The sequence below is a fragment of the Zophobas morio genome, unplaced genomic scaffold (genome assembly GCF_036711695.1).
Source record: "Zophobas morio isolate AGI-343-1 ecotype UQ-CSIRO unplaced genomic scaffold, CSIRO_AGI_Zmor_V1 ptg000669l, whole genome shotgun sequence".
Classification (NCBI taxonomy): domain Eukaryota; kingdom Metazoa; phylum Arthropoda; class Insecta; order Coleoptera; family Tenebrionidae; genus Zophobas; species Zophobas morio.
This window is the reverse complement of record NW_026972772.1, coordinates 46,613-64,165: the sequence shown is the minus strand read 5'-3', so window position 1 is coordinate 64,165 and position 17,553 is coordinate 46,613. Positions and strand designations below refer to the sequence as shown.

Below are 17,553 nucleotides of genomic sequence, written 5' to 3'. Positions count from 1 at the left end.
AGTTAAAATAAAGAGAACAAAAAACCGAAACAAAGAATTGCAAATCGAAAATTTGAAGAAATGAAAAATGAAAGAATTGAATAATTCAATCTTTGAGAAATTTAAAAATTGCAAAATTCAAAATTTCGAAAATTATAAAACCGAAAAATGATAAAAACGTCAAAATTTTTAAGTCGAACTGTAACAGTGAAAGATCGAAAAATTGAAAAATTAAATATTGAGAAATTCAAAAACTGAATAAAGGGAAATTCTCTAATTGAAAAATGGAAAAATTCTAAAATTGTGAAAATGAAGAGTGAAAAATTTTAAAATTAAAAGTATCATTACAGATTAAAATGAAAAAACTAAAAATTTAAAAACGAAACGAAAAATTGAAACATCGAGACACTGAAAAATCGAAAAATTCCAAATCAAAATACTGAAAAATCCAAAAATTGAAAATTTTCACACTAAAAAAAAGAAATTATAAAATCAAAATATATACTTCAACAGCGAAAAATTGAAGAAATGAAAATTGAAAATTCGAGAATTTCAAAAATTCAAAAATAGAAAAACTTTAAAACGAGAACTCGAAGAATTACGTATCGTAAAATTGAAGATATAAATAAAATTAAAAACTGAAATTGAAGAAACAAAAAATTATAAAATCGGAACATTGAAAAACCGAAAAATTATAAAAATAAAGAAAACAAAAAATCGAAACGAAAAATTGCAAATCGAAAATTTAAAAAAACGAAAAAATTAAAGAATCTAAAAAGTCAAAAATTGAATACTCCAGAAATTTAAAACTGAAAATGCAAGATCTAAAAATTGAAAAAGTTAGAAAATTGAAAAGCTGAAAATTTAAACTTGAATTCGTAAAAAGTTGCAAATCGAAGAATTTGAGAAAAAAAAAACATTAAAAAAAATCGCAAAAAAATTAGAATTGATTCGTTGAGCTGTACTCAAGGGCGAGGAAAGTTCTGTCGAAATAACCTTGGACCATTTTTTTTAGATGATAAATAATATTCAAACAATAATTTATGATTGACATCATAATTAAACCGCAAAGTGTGCTTCTAGAAAAATGAATTTATTAAAAACAAATCAGTTTCTGGAAACATCATTAGTACTATTAATATTATATAACCACAAAAATTTGAAAAAGCAAAACAAAACAAAGCGTGATGAACAAAGAAACGTGACATAAATCAAACCATAAAAAACGATACAATACCTACCCGCATTTAAAACAAATAACGCGATAATAAAATAGAAAAAATATTGTTTTATTCGTTATCACGCAGTTGATAGCGAGCTGTTGTCTGAGTCAGGTCATGCAGGCACGCATACCTACATATACATAGTAATGCATACACAATGTTTTTTACTACTGTCTACGATAACACGTAAGTACTTTAACTACGTAACTTAGAACTCATTTGACCTCGGTCTTCAACAACACACCCCACAAATTAATTTTCTTTCCCACTTTTATTTTCAGTCCCCATTCTACACACCCCCGGCTCGCGCATCATCGGCGGCAGCAAAATCCCCATCACCGCCACCCCCTACCAACTCATCCTCCTTCGCGCCCGCGTGCACATCTGCGGCGCTGTTCTAATCGCCCCCCAGCGAGCCCTAAGCGCCGCCCACTGTTTCCCCAACCCTGGCCCCTACTCCGTCAAAGGCGGAGTCACCAACCTGCAAGAACCCGGATTCGTCAGCCACATCAACATGGCCCTGATCCACCCCAATTTCACCAAAACGAACGGCGACTACGACTTGTCGGTTTTGTTCCTAGCCACGCCTTTCCCCCTCTCCGACAAAATCCGGCCAGTGGCGTTGCCTAGCGAGGGTCCGGAGGGGGAAATACGCGCCGGAATGGTGGGAAAAGTGAGTGGGTGGGGCAAGACAACCCATAATTCCGACGAATTGCGTTCCGAGGATTTGAAAGGCGTGGATTTGCCGGTGGTGGCACAGGAAAAGTGCCAAAAGAAGTTCGACTACTTTCAGGTGATAACGGAGAGGAAGTTCTGCGCGGGGGTGGAAAAAGGGGGGGAGGATGCGTGCACGGGGGACTCGGGGGGGCCGTTCGTGGTGGAAGGGGTGTTGTATGGGATTGTGTCGGATGGGCTGGATTGTGCCCAGCCGGGGTGGCCGGGGATTTACACGAACGTGCAGGTGTTGAGGGGGTTTATCAGGGAGAACGCGGAGGTGTGATCGTTGTGAATATTCATAAAATAAATTACAATTAAAAAATAAAAAAAAAATGTAATACCCCGATATGCAATTCAAATTGCACAAACAATATATTATTTAAATATTTTTCTGTGTTATTATTTTATTAAATATGCTAATGCGTGGTGTACTCATGACATTGAATGAAAGTTAAAAATGTGTCAGTACCTTTTATTCAGTGTTACACATTTCCATATCACCCAGTTGATAACGAGTCGTCGCACTAGAAGGTCACACCAGCACATTAACACAGTAATGCATAAACAATTATTGTTATTACTGCTACCTGCGATTACGCGTAAGTACTTACAGTGGTAATTTATAATTAATTATTAAAAAAACTATTGTCTTTCATTTTTAAAAATTATTTAAATTAAATTAGAATTAAAATGTTGTCTCCAGAGGCGGCTTCGCGCATCGTCGGTGGCACCCGCATCCCCATCACCACCGCCCCCTACCAACTCAGTCTCCGCCGCTGGGGCCAACACCTCTGTGGCGCCGCCCTCTTAAGCCCCACCATCGCCGTAAGCGCCGCCCACTGCTTCTCCGCCCCCGGAGCCTACTCTATCAAAGCCGGAATAACCAACCTCCACGAATTCGGAACCGTCGTCCACGTCAACCTGAGCTTAGTCCACCCGAAGTTCATGAAATCCCCCGCCGACTACGACCTCGCAGTTCTGTTTTTAGCCTCCCCTCTACCTCTGTCCGATAAAATTAAGCCAGTGGCGTTACCCAAGGAGGGTCCGGAGGGTCAAGTTCGCGGCGGCATGGTGGGGAGGGTGAGTGGGTGGGGGAAGGCGTCAGCTAGTTCCAAAAATGTGCGTTCTGAGGAGTTGAGAGCCGTGGATTTGCCAGTGGTACCACAATTGAAGTGTAATGTTACGTACTTGGGGAGGGTTACGGAGAGGATGTTTTGTGCGGGGTTGGCGCAGGGGGGGAAGGATTCGTGTACGGGGGATTCGGGGGGGCCTTTTGTGGTTGAGGGGGTGTTGTATGGGGTTGTGTCTGGGGGACGGGAGTGCGGAAGGGCTGGGTATCCGGGGATTTACACGAATGTGCAGGTGTTGAGGGGGTATATTAGGGAGAATGCGGGGTTGTGATTGGTGTGATAGTAATATGGAAAATAAGATCAATTGATGTTCAAATAAAGGGAGGTTTTTGAAATTTTGTGTGTTATTTACCCAGACGAAAAATGTTGCTACTAACTAAAATTGTACATCAATCCAAATATGAAAGAAACAAAAAACTGAATAATCGAAAAGTTGAAGACAGCAAAAATAGAACAAAAAAATCAAATCCATACTAGAAAAATAAAACATTCAAAATTTGAAAAATCAAAAAATTTAAAAAATTCGAATCGAACTACAATCGACAATCGAAAATTCAAAAGTTGAAAAATCAAAAAATTGAAAAAATGAAACATTAAAACATCTAAAAATTGAAAAAAACAATGAATTGGAAAACCTACAAATTGTACAACAATCGAAAAATGGAAGAAACGAAAAACTCAATAATCGAAAAATTATAAAACCTAAATATTACTAATCGATAAATTGAAGAAACGAAAAATTGGATCATCGAAAAATAAGAAATTCAAAATTTGAAAAATTAAACTGTTTTTGACTTTATATATATTTGCCAATTTCCAAATTTTCAAATTTTCTGTTCAAAAAGAACATCTGATAGACGTTAGATTTGCCTGTGATCTTGTTGCGGGAAAATCATACCTGCTGTGAAAAAGCAAAAAACTGAAAAATCAACAAATGGATAATTCAAAAGTTAAATTTCGAAAAAAAAAAGTAAAATCTAAAAATTACAAATTGAAAAATTGACGTCATAAACAAAAATTGAATAATCGATAAATAAAAAATTTTAAAGTTGAAAAATCGAAAAATTAAAAAATGAAAATCGAATTGCAATCCATAAAAAGGAATAAAATTATTATTATTATAAATAAAAAAATTCAAAGTAGAAAAATCCAAAAGTTGTAAAACCTAAAAATTCCAAATCGAAAAACTGAAGAAACGAAAAATTGATTAATCAAGAAATAAAAAATATAAATACTGAAAAATCAACGAATTAAAACCTGAATTGCAATTTTTCGATTTTTGAAATAAATTTTTGGATCAATTTTGCGTTTCGTGAATTTTTCGAATTTTCAGATTTTAGGTAATTTGATTTTTCGATTTTTTCGAAAGATCAGGAATCGAAAGATCAAAAAACTGAAAAATCTAAAATTTTAAACTTTGAACAATTGAAAAATAGAAAAATCAAAGAACTGAAAAATAAAGAAATTAAAATTTCGATAAAATTGAAAAAACGAGAAATCAAAACAGTGAAAAATTGAAAAATTTAAAATGCAAAAATCTAAAATTAAAAAAATCGAAACACTGAGAAATCGAGAAATCAAAATATATTAAAAATTTTAAAAAACGAAAAATTTAAAAATTAAAATTTTTAAAAATCGAAAAATTGAAAACCGGAAAAACTAAAATCGAGAAGTCGAAAAATTGAAAGATGGAGAAATCGAAACATGAAAAATTTCAAATTTAAAATTTCGAAAAATTGTAAAATTGAAAACCCGAAGCAATGAAAAATCCAAAAATTGAACAATATTGAAAAACTGAAAAATCTTGTGTAGAAAAATCTAAATTTTAAAAAATCGAAAACCTAAAAAATCGAGAATCAAAACATCAAAAAAATTAAAACCTGAATTGCAATTTTTAGTTTTTTCGACTTTTGCAACCAATTTTTCGATCAATTTTGCAGTTATTGAATTTTTCGAATTTTCAATTTTTAGGTAATTTAATTTTTTTATTTTTTCGTAAGATCGGGAACCCGAAAGATCAAAAAACTGAAAAATGTAAAATTTAAAAATCCTAACAAATAAAAAATAGAGAAATCAAAGAACTGAAAAATCAAAAAATTAAAATTTCGATAAAATTGAAAAATCGAGAAATTAAAACAGTGAACAATTGAAAAATTTAAGATGCAAAAATCGAAAATTAAAAAAATCGAGACATTGAGAAATCGAGAAATAAAAACAACGAAAATCTAAAAAAACGAAAAATTTAAAAGTTAAAAATTTTAAAAATCGAAAAATTCAAAAGCCGGAAAAACTAAAATCGAGAAGTCGAAAAATCGAAAGATGGAGAAATCGAAACATGAAAAATCTAAAATTTAAAATTTCGAAAAATTGTAAAATTGAATCTATGAACTCAAAAATCCAAAAATTGAAAAATTAATATATCGAAAAATTAAAAAATCTTAAAATTCATATTGAAAAATAGAAAAATCCCAAAACTGAATCATCGAGAAATCGAAAAGACGCAAAACTGAAAAGTGAAAAAATCAAAAATTTTAAAAATCGAAAAATTGAAAAACCGGAAAACCTAAAAACGAGAAATCAAAAATTACAGAAAATTTTAAGTTAAATGGAAAATTTTAAAAATCGAGAAATTGAAAAATCCTAAAAAATGACAAAACCAAAAACTAAAAATCGAAAATTTAAAAATCGAAAAATTGAAAAACCAGAAAAACTAAAACCGAGAAGTCGAAAAACCGAAAGATGGAGAAATCGAAACATGCGAAATCTAAAATTTTGAAAAATTGTAAAATTGAAAAACAGAAGAACTGAAAAATCCAAAAATCCAAAAATCGGAAAAATAATATATCGAAAAATTGAACAATTTTATGTAGAAGAATCTAAAATTTAAAAAATCGAAAAATTGAAAAATTTTAAAACTCATTGAAAAATCGAAAAATTGAAAAATTGAGAAGTCGAAAAGATGCAAAACTGAAAAGTGAAAAAATCGAAAAATTAAAAATTTTAAAAATCGAAAAATTGAAACCAAGAAGTCGACAAACCGAAAGATGGAGAAATCGAAACATGAAAAATCTAAAATTTAAAACTGTAAAATTGAAAAACCAAGAAACTGAAAAATCTAAAAATTTAAAAATTCGAAAAAAAAATGAAAAATCGAGAAATCAAAACATCAAAAAGTTAAAAAACTGAAAAATCTAAAAATTCAAATATTGAAAAATTGATTAATCGAAAAATTGAAAAATCCTAAAACTGAATCATCGAAAAATTGAAAATCGAAAAATCGAAAAGACGAAAACCTGAAAACTCGAAAAATCGAAAATTTTAAAAATCGAGAAATTGAAAAATCCTAAAAAATGACAAAACGAAAAACTAAAAATCGAAAAATTGAAAAGTCGAAGGAAAATTGAAAAACCGGGAAATCGTTAAACAGGAAAATCAAAAAGACGAAAAACCGAAAACTCGAAAATTGCAAAATCAAAAGCCTGAAAAACTGGAAAATCGGGAAATCGCGAAATCGCATAATCGAAATATCGAAGTTGAAAAATCGAGAAATCGAAAAGACGAAAAATTGAAAAGTAAAAAAATCGAAAATTTAAAAAGTCGAGGAATTGAAAAATCAAAATTTTAAAAATCTAAATATTGAAAAACCAGAAAAACTAAAACCGAGAAGTCGAAAAAGCGAAAGATGGAGAAATTGAAACATGCGAAATCTAAAAGTTCGAAAAATTGTAAAATTGAAAAAGAGAAGAACTCACAAATCCAACAGTCCAAAAACCGGAAAAATAATATATCGAAAAATTGAACAATTTTATGTAGAAAAATCTTAAAACTCATTGAAAAATCGAAAAATTTAAAAATCACAAAACTGAATCATCGAAAAATTGAAAAATTGGGAAATCGAAAAGACGCAAAACTCAAAAGTGAAAAAATTGAAAATTTGAAAAATCAAAAATTTTAAAAATCGAAAAATTGAAAAACCGGAAAACCTAAAACCGAGAAGTCCACAAACCGAAAGATGGAGAAATCGAAACATGAAAAATCTAAAATTTAAAATTTCGAAAAAATGTAAAATTGAAAAACCAGGAAACTGAAAAATCTAAAAATCGAAAAATTAAAAATTTTTATGTAGATTCTAAAATTTAAAAATTGGAAAAAAATGCAAAATCGAGAAATCAGAACATCAAAAAGTTAAAAAACTGAAAAATCTAAAAATTCAAATATTGAAAAATTGAAAATCGAGAAATCAAAAAGACGAATAACGGAAAACTCGAAATATCGAAAATTTAAAAAATCGAAAAATCAAAAAATCAAAAAAACAAGAAATCGAAAATTAAATTTTTTTTTAAGTTAAATGGAAAATTTTAAAAATCGAGAAATTGAAAATTCCTAAAAAATGACAAAACGAAAAACTTAAAATCGAAAAATTGAAGGAAAATTGAAAAACCGGAAAATCGCAAAACCGGGAAATCAAAAAGACGAAAAACCAAAAACTCTAAAATTGAAAAATTGCAAAATCAAAAGCCTGAAAACTGGAAAATCTGGAAATCGCGAAATCGCATAATCGAAATATCGAAGTAGAAAAATCTAAAATTTAAAAAGTCGAAAATTTGAAAAATCAAAATTTTAAAAATCGAAAGATGCGAAATCTAAAATTTCGAAAAACTATAAAATTGAAAAACAGAAGAACTGAAAAATTCAAAAATCGAAAAAAAAATATATAAAAATTGAACAATTTTATGTAGAAGAATCTAAAATTTAAAAAATCGAAAAACTGAAAAACCGAAAAATCAAAACATCAGAAAGTTAAAAAATTGAAAAATCTTAAAATTCAAAAATGTATTGAAAAATTGATAAATCAAAAAATTGAAAAATCAAGAAATTGAAAAGACGAAAAACTGAAAAGTCGAAAAATTAAAAAAACTTGAAATCGAAAATTAATTTTTTTTTAAGTCAAATGGAAAATTTCAAAAATCGAGAAATTTAAAATCGAAAAATTGAAAAACCGAAAAATCGAAGAGACGAAAAACAAAAAATCCGAAAATTGAAAAAATTGAAAAACTGAAAAACTTGAAAATCGAGAAAACGCGAAATGCCATAATCAAAAAATCGAAATACCGAAGTTGAATCGAGAAATCGAAAAGACGAAAATCTGAAAAACCGGAGAAACTAAAACGGAGAAGTCGAAAAACCGAAAGATGGAGAAATCGAAACATGAAAAATTTAAAATTTGAAATTTCAAAAAATTATAAAAATGAAAAACCGAAGAACTAAAAAATCCAAAAATCCAAAAATCGAAAAAATAATATATCGAAAAATTGAACACTTATGTAGAATCTAAAATTAAAAAAATCGAAAAATCAAAAAATCGAGAAATCGAAAATAAAAAATATATATAAATTTAAAAAATGGAGAAATTGAAAAATCCAAAAATAGAAAAATCCTAAACATTGACAAAATGAAAAAATAAAAATCAAAAGATTGCAAACTCGAAGGAAAATTGAAAAATCGAAAAATTAAAAAATCGAAAACTCGAAAATTGAAAAAATTGAAAAGTTGCACAATCAAAATCCTCAAAAATCGAAAAATTTAAGAATTGAAAAACTGAAAAACTGGAAAATCGAAAAATCGCGAAATGGAAGAATAAAATAATCGAAATATGGAGGTTGAAAAATCGAAAAATCGAAAATTAAAAAAATTGAAAAATTGGAAAATCGAAAATTTAAAAAGTCGAAAAACCAAAAAAATCGAAAAATTGGAAAATCGGAGGTAAATCGAAAAAGTGAAAAACCGGGAAATCGAAAAGACGAAAAACCGAAAACTGGAAAATTGAAAAAATTGAAAAATCGCGAAATGGCAGAATCAAAAAATCGAATTCGAATCAGTTCTTAATTTAACTCTTTTTCTTTTTCGATTTTTTTTATTTTACAATTGAAAAATCGACAAATCAAAAATTCGAAAGGTAAAAAATCAAAAAATCGAAAAAGTGAAAAACTTGGTGGTCGAGAAATCAATACTACAATAAGTGTAACATTGAAAATTGTAAAAATTGAAAATTCGAGAAATTGACAAATCGAAACGAATATTTGAAAAAATAAAAAATTTAATTATCAAAAATTTCAACAATAGTAAAATCGATAAACTGAAAAAACGAAAAATTAGAAAAACAGAAAATTGTACAATCTAAAAATTGCAAAACGAAAAATTAAATTTTTTGACAATCTCAACTTCAATTTTTCTCATCCCGGGGAGACATTTATCCCATGGGAAATTTTCTCGGGATCACGGATTTGTCTTTACTTTTACTGTGCGTCCATTAATAACTGAGAAAATGGCTGATTTAACCCGGCGCATCCACCATTTTTGAGAAATTTTAATATTGCCCAAATCAGCCCGGAGAGACATTTGTCTTAAGGACAATTTTCATAGAACCACTAATCTGTGGTTATAATTTTAGTGTATGTCCGCAAATAACTGAAAAAATCGCGAATTAATTCTGGCGCAGCCAACATTTTTTTACGAAATTTTACTCTAAAAATTTGGAAACTTCTGGTGTTTTATTTTTGAAATAGTTTGAAACTATTTGCATAATACGCGTCAAACCTCTCGAAACCTCAAGCCGGCCTTGCCTCCGTCTCCATAACAAAATTGTTTACTATGTGTTGTTTTGTCATTTTTTTCTAAACACTTCTCAATTTCATTTTTTGTTCACGATGCGAATCACAGCACTACGCTCAATAGCCAAAATTAACCACAATGTACTACAAAATGTAAGTATTCTCCCTCGAAATTCGCGCCCCTAACCGCCTCTCCCACCCAGTCTTGTCGGCTACACTCATTCAAATTCGAAATGACGCCGGCCAAACGGCCGGCGTCAGACCAGCAAGAGGAGTCCGCGCCCGCCGCGGAAGACACCTCCAAGAAGCCTCCCACCAACTTCCGGTACCAAGTCTTCCAGCCGCGCACCTCCGCCATCGAGAAGCCCAGCATGGAGGGCGACACGTCGGTCGTGCAGCGGCAGTCGGCGAAGGCCGCCATCGAAGAGCAGCACCTGCAGCCGGCGATGCTGCCGGAGTACTTCCAGAAGCAGATGGAGAAGAACGCGCTGATGAACCCCGACCCCGAATGCTCCGAGGGAAACAGGACGGGGCAGGGACAGCTGACGCAGACTCAGAGGTTTAATTAAGGGTTTTGGTGAGGGGGTGTCTAACACCTGTTCCAGGAGGTTTCAGGTGTCCAAGACCTGCGCCAACGCCATCCTCCCGCTCAAGAGCGTCAAGCTGGCCAACCCGTTCCCCGAGCCGGTCAAGATGATGATGTCGAGGACCGTCTCCGACGACGAGAAGGCCGAGCAGATGCTGGCCGACGCCCGCAGCCAGCGGCAGTTGTGCGACGCCCCCAACAAGAACTTCCGGACTTTCGCGACGGCGGCGAAGCGCTGGTTTTCTTCGTCGTCGAAAGAGAAGAGTTCGGTGGTGACTACCGACTCCGATAAGTGCAAGAAGGCGAAGAAGAAGACAGAGAAAGGAGGAGCGTGCCCGAAAATGCATTTGAAAGGCTGCCCCCCGATACAAGCCTCGACCACCTGTAAACGTGAAGCTAGAAACGTAGGTGAAGTGTTTTTGATAAACTTGTAATTGTTTTTATGAAAATAAATAATTTTCTTGAAAATGTTGTCTTGTAGATTAACTGCAAAAAACAAGAAGCGCCGTATCCTGCGTATAGTGAGTTCTGTCACGAAGATCCTCCAGAGAAACCCTCCGAATGCAAACTGTGTCCGTGGAGGCCCGAAGACAACCCCAACTTCAAACCACCCAAGAAGAAGTTCCACACTTCGAGCGGGGCGAAGGTGCGTCGCAGCGGGCTAGAAATGGAGTACCAGGAAGCGGAAGTCGACGTGGACGTAGAGGAGGCGGTGGCGGGAGAGCAGCGGAAAGGAATGCAGTGCGATTTGCGTAAAGTACGCTGAAGGATGTAAAAAGAGTAAAATCTGACGGTGAATGTTACAGCCCCCGTGCGACCGGCCGAAGGACACCCGCTGTCCCGCCCCTAAAGACAAAAAGACAAAAGACGAAAAAAAGAAGAAAGATAAGAAGAAAACCGTCTCACAATTTTTGGAAGACGAGATCCTAGGGCTAAAAACTCGACCCGCCTTTTCGCTCTCGTTGTCCTCGAGCGACAAGGGCGAGCCGTGCAAAACGCCCTGTAAGAAGTTCAAGTTCCCGGAATGCAAGCAGAAGGTCAAGGAGAAAGAAATCGTCGAGGACAAGTGTCCCAAGAAGAAGAAAAAGCGGAAAATTGTCGACTGCCCGCCAGAGGATGAGAACAAGAAATGCGCTCCGCTGAGGGAGTTAGTGGGGTATAGTTTGACTGGTGGAGGGGGCAATGACAAAGAGAAGAAGAAATGTCCCGAAATCGATCTGACCGTTTTTAGAGAAGATAGAGAAGATCCGTGCACTTTGAAGAGGAAAGGAACCACGAAGGTCTGTCCGGGTGACTTGCTGAAGAAGAAGAAGAGGGGGCCCAAGAAGAAAGCTAGTGGGATTATTACGCCCGTCGAGTCTAAAACCAAGATGCCTCAACAAAGGAAAACCATATAGATGTTGATAAATGTGTAAAATAAAAATCAAAAAAAGTTTAAAGAACAAGTTTTTTTTTTTGGAAAAATTTTAAATTTTTATCGTGGCACAAATTTTGCAATTTTTAGATATTTATTTTAATTTTTCATTTTATCAACTTTTCGATTTTTCAGTTTTGACGATTTTCAGTTGTTCAATTTTTGGTTACAATTTCTCTTACTTTTAATTTGTCGATTTTTCAATTTTCCAGATTTTCACTGCGTGTTGTAGAATATTGAAATTACCGGAGCAAAAATCCTTTGGTTCACAATTTTTCATAATTTCGGTTATAATAAATTTGTGCTTTTTATTGCAAAATTGAAAAATAAACACCCAAAAATCAACTATAACAATCGAGAACTTGAAAAATTAAAAATCTAAAAATTCCATGATCGTAAAACTGAAAAATAGGAAATTGAAGAACTAAAAATTGGAAAATCGAAAATAACAAGCAAAACTACCTATCTCAAATTGAAAAATTGTAAAAATTCAAGAAACGGAAAACTGAAAAATCAAAAATCTGCAAAATAAAAACTAAAAAATAAAAAATTGAAAAACGAGGTAACTGAAAAATTGAAAAATTTTGAGAAATCGAAAAATTAAAAATCGAGAAATCGAAAAATCGAAAAGTCAAAAAATGTGATAAAATTACAAAATTGTAAAAACGACAAATCCACAACAATATAATAATTGAAAAATCGAAAAATTGTAAAATCAAAAAACCGTAACGTTGAAACATCGAAAACCGCAGACTTGAAAAACTAAAAAATTCGAAATCGTGAAATTGAAAAAAACTAGAAATTAAATTATCTCAACAGATATTTATTATACTTAATATCGAAAAATTGAAGAAAAAAAAATTGGAAAACCGAAAAAACAAGCAAAACTACCTACCTCAAATTGAAAAATTGTAAAATTCAAAAAACCGAAAACTGAAAAATCGAAAATCTGCAAAATAAAAAGTAAAAAATAGAAAAACGGGGTAACTGAAAAATTGAAAAATTTTGAGAAACCGAAAAATTAAAAATCGAGAAATTGAAAAATCGATAAATCGACAGTTATAGAAATTGAGAAATCGAAAAATTAAAAAACGAGAAATTGAAAAATCAAAAAGTAAAAAAATGGGATAATGAAAAAAATTGCAAAATTGTAAAATCGATAAATCCATAACAATATAAAAATTGAAAAATCAGAAAGCCGTAACGTTGAAACATCGAAAACCGCAGACTTGAAAAACTAAAAAATTCGAAAATACGAAATTGAAAAAAAACTAAAAAATAAAAAATCGGAAAATTGCAAATTTATAAAATCAATAAGTTAACAGATATAGAAATTGAAAAATTGAATATGTAATCGTAAAATTTACGAAAAAAAAAATGTAAAATCGAAAACCACAACGTGGAAACGTTGAAAAATTGAAAAATCTCATTGAACAATTATACAATTAACAACAGAAATATTGCGAAATCGTAAAATAACAAAAATAATTAAACAAATGAAAGATCGAAAATTTCAAAAGCTATAAAACCGGAAAACCAAAAAAATCTGAGAATTGAATAATTGAAAAATAGATAAATTGCAAAATTGTAATAATCCGAATAAACGAGAAATTAAAAAATCGAGAAATTGCAAAATTCAGTGTTGAAAAATTGAAAACTTGAAATATTGTAAATCGAAAACCTGAAGAATCAAAAAACTGAAACATTGAAATGTTCAAAAACAAAAAAAAGAAAAATTGCAAAATAAAAATCGAAAAACCAAAAAATCGATTAATTCAACATCTTAAAATCGAAAAACTGAAGAAACAAAATTGGTTTACCATTTTTCAAAATTTCGGTTCAAATACATTTGTGCTTTTTATTGCAAAATTGAAAAATAAACACCCAAAAATGAACTTGAAAAATTAAAAATCTAAAAATCTCATAATCGTAAAACTGAAAAATAGGAAATTGAAGAAACGAAAAATTGAAGAACTAAAAATTGGAAAATCGAAAAAACAAGGAAAACTACCTATCTCAATTTGAAAAATTGTAAAAATTCAAGAAACAGAAAACTGAAAAATCGAAAATCTGCAGAATAAAAACTAAAAAATAAAAAATTGAAAAACGGGGTAAATGAAAAATTGAAAATTTTGAGAAATCGAAAAATTAAAATTCGAGAAATTGAAAAATCAAAAAGTCAAAAAAACGGAGAAATCGAAAAACTGTAAAATCGTTAAATCGATAAATCGACAGATATAGAAATTGGGAAGTTTCGAAAACCCAGAAATGTTGCGAAATCGTAAAATAAAAAAATAATGAAACAAACGAAGAATCGAAAATTTCAAAAGTTAAAAAACCGGAAACTCAAAAGAATCTAAGAATGGAATAATTGAAAAATTAGAAAAATCAAGAGAAAAATTTAAACATAGATAACATGAAAAATTGACAAATTGCAAAATTGTAAAATCGAAAAAATGAAAAAACGAAAAATTTTCCAATCAAAAAACAGAAACATTGAAAAACTGGAAAATTAAACATCGGGAAATGGAAAAAATCCAACGAAAAATTGCCGAAAACGTAAAAATGAAAAAGGAAAAACCTAAAATATCGAAAAACTGTAAAATTGCAAAAACGAAGAATTGTAAAATCAAAAAACTGTAACATTAACACATCGAAAAGCTAAAATCTCCAATTGAAAAACATCAAAAAATTGAAAAAAAGAAAAATTGCGAAGTTAAAACCGAAAAACTGAAAGAATGAAAAGTTGGGTAACCGAAAAAAAAGAATAATTGAGAAATCGAAAAATTAAAAATCAAGAAATCGAAAAATCGGAAAACTTTGAAAACGTAAAAATGGAAAAGAGGAGCATTAAACACTAGTAAAATTTAAAAATTCAAGTTACAAAATCGATAAAACTAAAACTGAAAACTAGAAAAATTGTAAATGAAAAAATTGAAGAAACGAAAAATTGGGAAATCAAAAAAATGTAACATGGAAAATTGAAAAAAAACAATAATTTCAATATCGAGAAATTGCGAAATCGTAAAATTTAAAAATCAGAAAGTTAAAAAATTAAAGAAAGTAATATTCAAAAGCAAAAAAACTACAAAAAGAAACATTTAAGAAACATCACAAAATTGAAAAAAAAAAACTTGAGAAATTGTAAAATCGAAAAACTGAAGAAATAACAAATTGAACAACTGAAAATTTAAAAATTGAGAAATGGAACAGGAAAAATTAAAAAAACGAAATATTAAAAATTTAAGCTAAAACATTGAAAAATCTAAAATTGAAAACAAGACATTTTCAAAACTAAAAATGTAAGAAACGAAAAATTGTAAAATAGAAAAATTAAAGATTAAGAAACAAAAAAATCACAAAATTGAAAGAATAAATAACTAAATTATCTAAAAATTCAGAAATTTAAAAATCCAAAATTGGAATAATCAAAAAATTCGAAAAATCGAGAAATTAAAAAATTGAAAAATTGCAAAATTTAGTGTTGAAAAATTGGAAACTTGAAATATTGTAAGTCGAAAAACTGAAAAATAAAAAAACTGAAATATCGAAATGTTCAAAAACAAAAAAAAATTGAAAAATTTTAAAATTAAACCTCGAAAAATTGCAAAATAAAAATCGAAAAACCAAAAAATTGATTAATTCAACATCTTAAAATCGAAAAACTGAAGAAACAAAAAATTGAAAAAATGCACAATAAAAACCGGAAAATTAACAAATTCACACATCGGAAAACTAAAAAATCAAAATATCGAGAAATTGAAAAACAAAAAAATCAAAAACTTGAAAAATAGAAAAATTGCGAGGACGTAAAAATGGAAAAATAAAAAATTACAAAATTGAAACAAAAAATTCAAAAGTTAAAAATTTGAAAAATTTAAAATTGAAAACTAGAAAAATAGAAATCCAAAGAAAATTGGAAATCGAAAGAATGAAGAAGCGAATAATTGTAACAGAAACGTCGGAAAACTCAAAAAATAAATATCGAGAAAAAAATCGAAAAATTGTTAAACAAAAAAATCTAACTGAAAAACTGAAAAACAAATTATTATTATTAAAATTAAAAAAATTGCAGAATTATAAAACCGGTAAATCCACAATTTTAAAACTGAAAAACTAAAAATTATCCAATTGAAAAACAAACAAATTTTGAAAAACTGAAAAAATGGCAAAATTGTAAAAGCGAATAATCGACAAATTTAAAAAATAATAAAGCAAGAAATTGAAAAGAACCAAAAATTGCCTCATCGAAAAATTTAACACTGAACATCGATCAACTACAAAATTAAATAGCCAGAATTTGGAAAACAAAAAAATCGAAAAATTCCGAAAACGTAATAGTGAAAAAGACAAAACAGTAATAGACACTGAAATTAAAAAATTCAAGTTAAAAAATCGAAAAAATTAAAACTGAAACCAGAAAAACTACAAATCGAAAAATTGAAAAAACGAAAAATTGAGAAATCGAAAAGCTGTAGAAACATTTAAACATCGAAAAATTGAAAATTATAAAATCGAAAATTCGAATAGTCTAAAAATCGAAAAATTGAAAGAACGGTTAATTTAAAACTAGAAAAATTGCAAATCGAAAAATTTTTAATAAATTCGCAAAATTGAAAATCTGAAAACTTAAAAATCGAAATTTGGAATAATTGAAAAATGTTGTCTTCTAGATTAACTGCAAAAAACAAGAAGCGCCGTACCCTGCGTATAGTGAATTCTGTCACGAAGATCCTCGAGAGAAACCCTCCGAATGCAAACTGTGTCCGTGGAGGCCCGAAGACAACCCCAACTTCAAACCACCCAAGAAGAAGTTCCACACTTCGAGCGGGGCGAAGGTGCGTCGCAGCGGGCTAGAAATGGAGTACCAGGAAGCGGAAGTCGACGTGGACGTAGAGGAGGAGGTGGCGGGAGAGCAACGGAAAGGAATGCAGTGCGATTTGCGTAAAGTACGCTGGAGGAGGTAAAAAGAGTAAAATCTGACGGTGAATGTTACAGCCCCCGTGCGACCCGCCGAAGGACACCCGCTGTCCCGCCCCTAAAGACAAAAAGACAAAAGACGAAAAAAAGAAGAAAGATAAGAAGAAAAGCGTGTCACAATTTTTGGAAGACGAGATCCTAGGGCTAAAAACTCGACCCGCCTTTTCGCTCTCGTTGTCCTCGAGCGACAAGGGCGAGCCGTGCAAAGGGCCCTGTAAGAAGTTCAAGTTCCCGGAATGCAAGCAGAAGGTCAAGGAGAAAGAAATCGTCGAGGACAAGTGTCCCAAGAAGAAGAAAAAGCGGAAAATTGTCGACTGCCCGCCAGAGGATGAGAACAAGAAATGTGTTCCGCTGAGGGAGTTAGTGGGGTATAGTTTGACTGGTGGAGGGGGCAATGACAAAGAGAAGAAGAAATGTCCCGAAATCGATCTGACCGTTTTTAGAGAAGATAGAGAAGATCCGTGCACTTTGAAGAGGAAAGGAACCACGAAGGTCTGTCCGGGTGACTTGCTGAAGAAGAAGAAGAGGGGGCCCAAGAAGAAAGCTAGTGGGATTATTACGCCCGTCGAGTCTAAAACCAAGATGCCTCAACAAAGGAAAACCATATAGATGTTGATAAATGTGTAAAATAAAAATCAAAAAAAGTTTAAAGAACAAGTTTTTTTTTTTGGAAAAATTTTAAATTTTTATCGTGGCACAAATTTTGCAATTTTTAGATATTTATTTTAATTTTTCATTTTATCAACTTTTCGATTTTTCAGTTTTGACGATTTTCAGTTGTTCAATTTTTGGTTACAATTTCTCTTACTTTTAATTTGTCGATTTTTCAATTTTCCAGATTTTCACTGCGTGTTGTAGAATATTGAAATTACCGGAGCAAAAATCCTTTGGTTCACAATTTTTCATAATTTCG

At 31.1% G+C, this 17,553-nt stretch overlaps 4 protein-coding genes across 4 annotated transcripts; all 4 read left to right on the top strand.

Moving 5' to 3' along the window:
• The first annotated feature begins 1,305 nt into the window (after nt 1–1,305).
• Nucleotides 1,306–2,202, top strand: LOC135121696 (trypsin-4-like). Its single transcript, XM_064045984.1, has 2 exons — nt 1,306–1,388; nt 1,484–2,202. Exons 1-2 carry the CDS (start codon nt 1,349–1,351, stop codon nt 2,200–2,202), a joined length of 759 nt encoding a protein of 252 aa, XP_063902054.1. The 5' UTR covers nt 1,306–1,348.
• Nucleotides 2,203–2,376: 174 nt separating this feature from the next.
• On the top strand, nt 2,377–3,320 carry LOC135121695 (trypsin-1-like). Its single transcript, XM_064045982.1, has 2 exons — nt 2,377–2,518; nt 2,623–3,320. The coding sequence occupies exons 1-2, from the start codon at nt 2,377–2,379 to the stop codon at nt 3,318–3,320; spliced, it is 840 nt and encodes a 279-aa protein (XP_063902052.1).
• Nucleotides 3,321–9,692: 6,372 nt separating this feature from the next.
• On the top strand, nt 9,693–11,691 carry LOC135121690 (muscle M-line assembly protein unc-89-like). Its single transcript, XM_064045979.1, has 5 exons — nt 9,693–9,813; nt 9,864–10,219; nt 10,266–10,650; nt 10,728–11,003; nt 11,053–11,691. The coding sequence occupies exons 1-5, from the start codon at nt 9,757–9,759 to the stop codon at nt 11,641–11,643; spliced, it is 1,665 nt and encodes a 554-aa protein (XP_063902049.1). The 5' UTR covers nt 9,693–9,756; the 3' UTR covers nt 11,644–11,691.
• A 2,707-nt stretch (nt 11,692–14,398) lies between these two features.
• LOC135121694 (uncharacterized) lies at nt 14,399–17,297 on the top strand. Its single transcript, XM_064045981.1, has 3 exons — nt 14,399–14,410; nt 16,334–16,609; nt 16,659–17,297. The coding sequence occupies exons 1-3, from the start codon at nt 14,399–14,401 to the stop codon at nt 17,247–17,249; spliced, it is 879 nt and encodes a 292-aa protein (XP_063902051.1). The 3' UTR covers nt 17,250–17,297.
• The last annotated feature ends 256 nt before the right edge of the window (nt 17,298–17,553 follow it).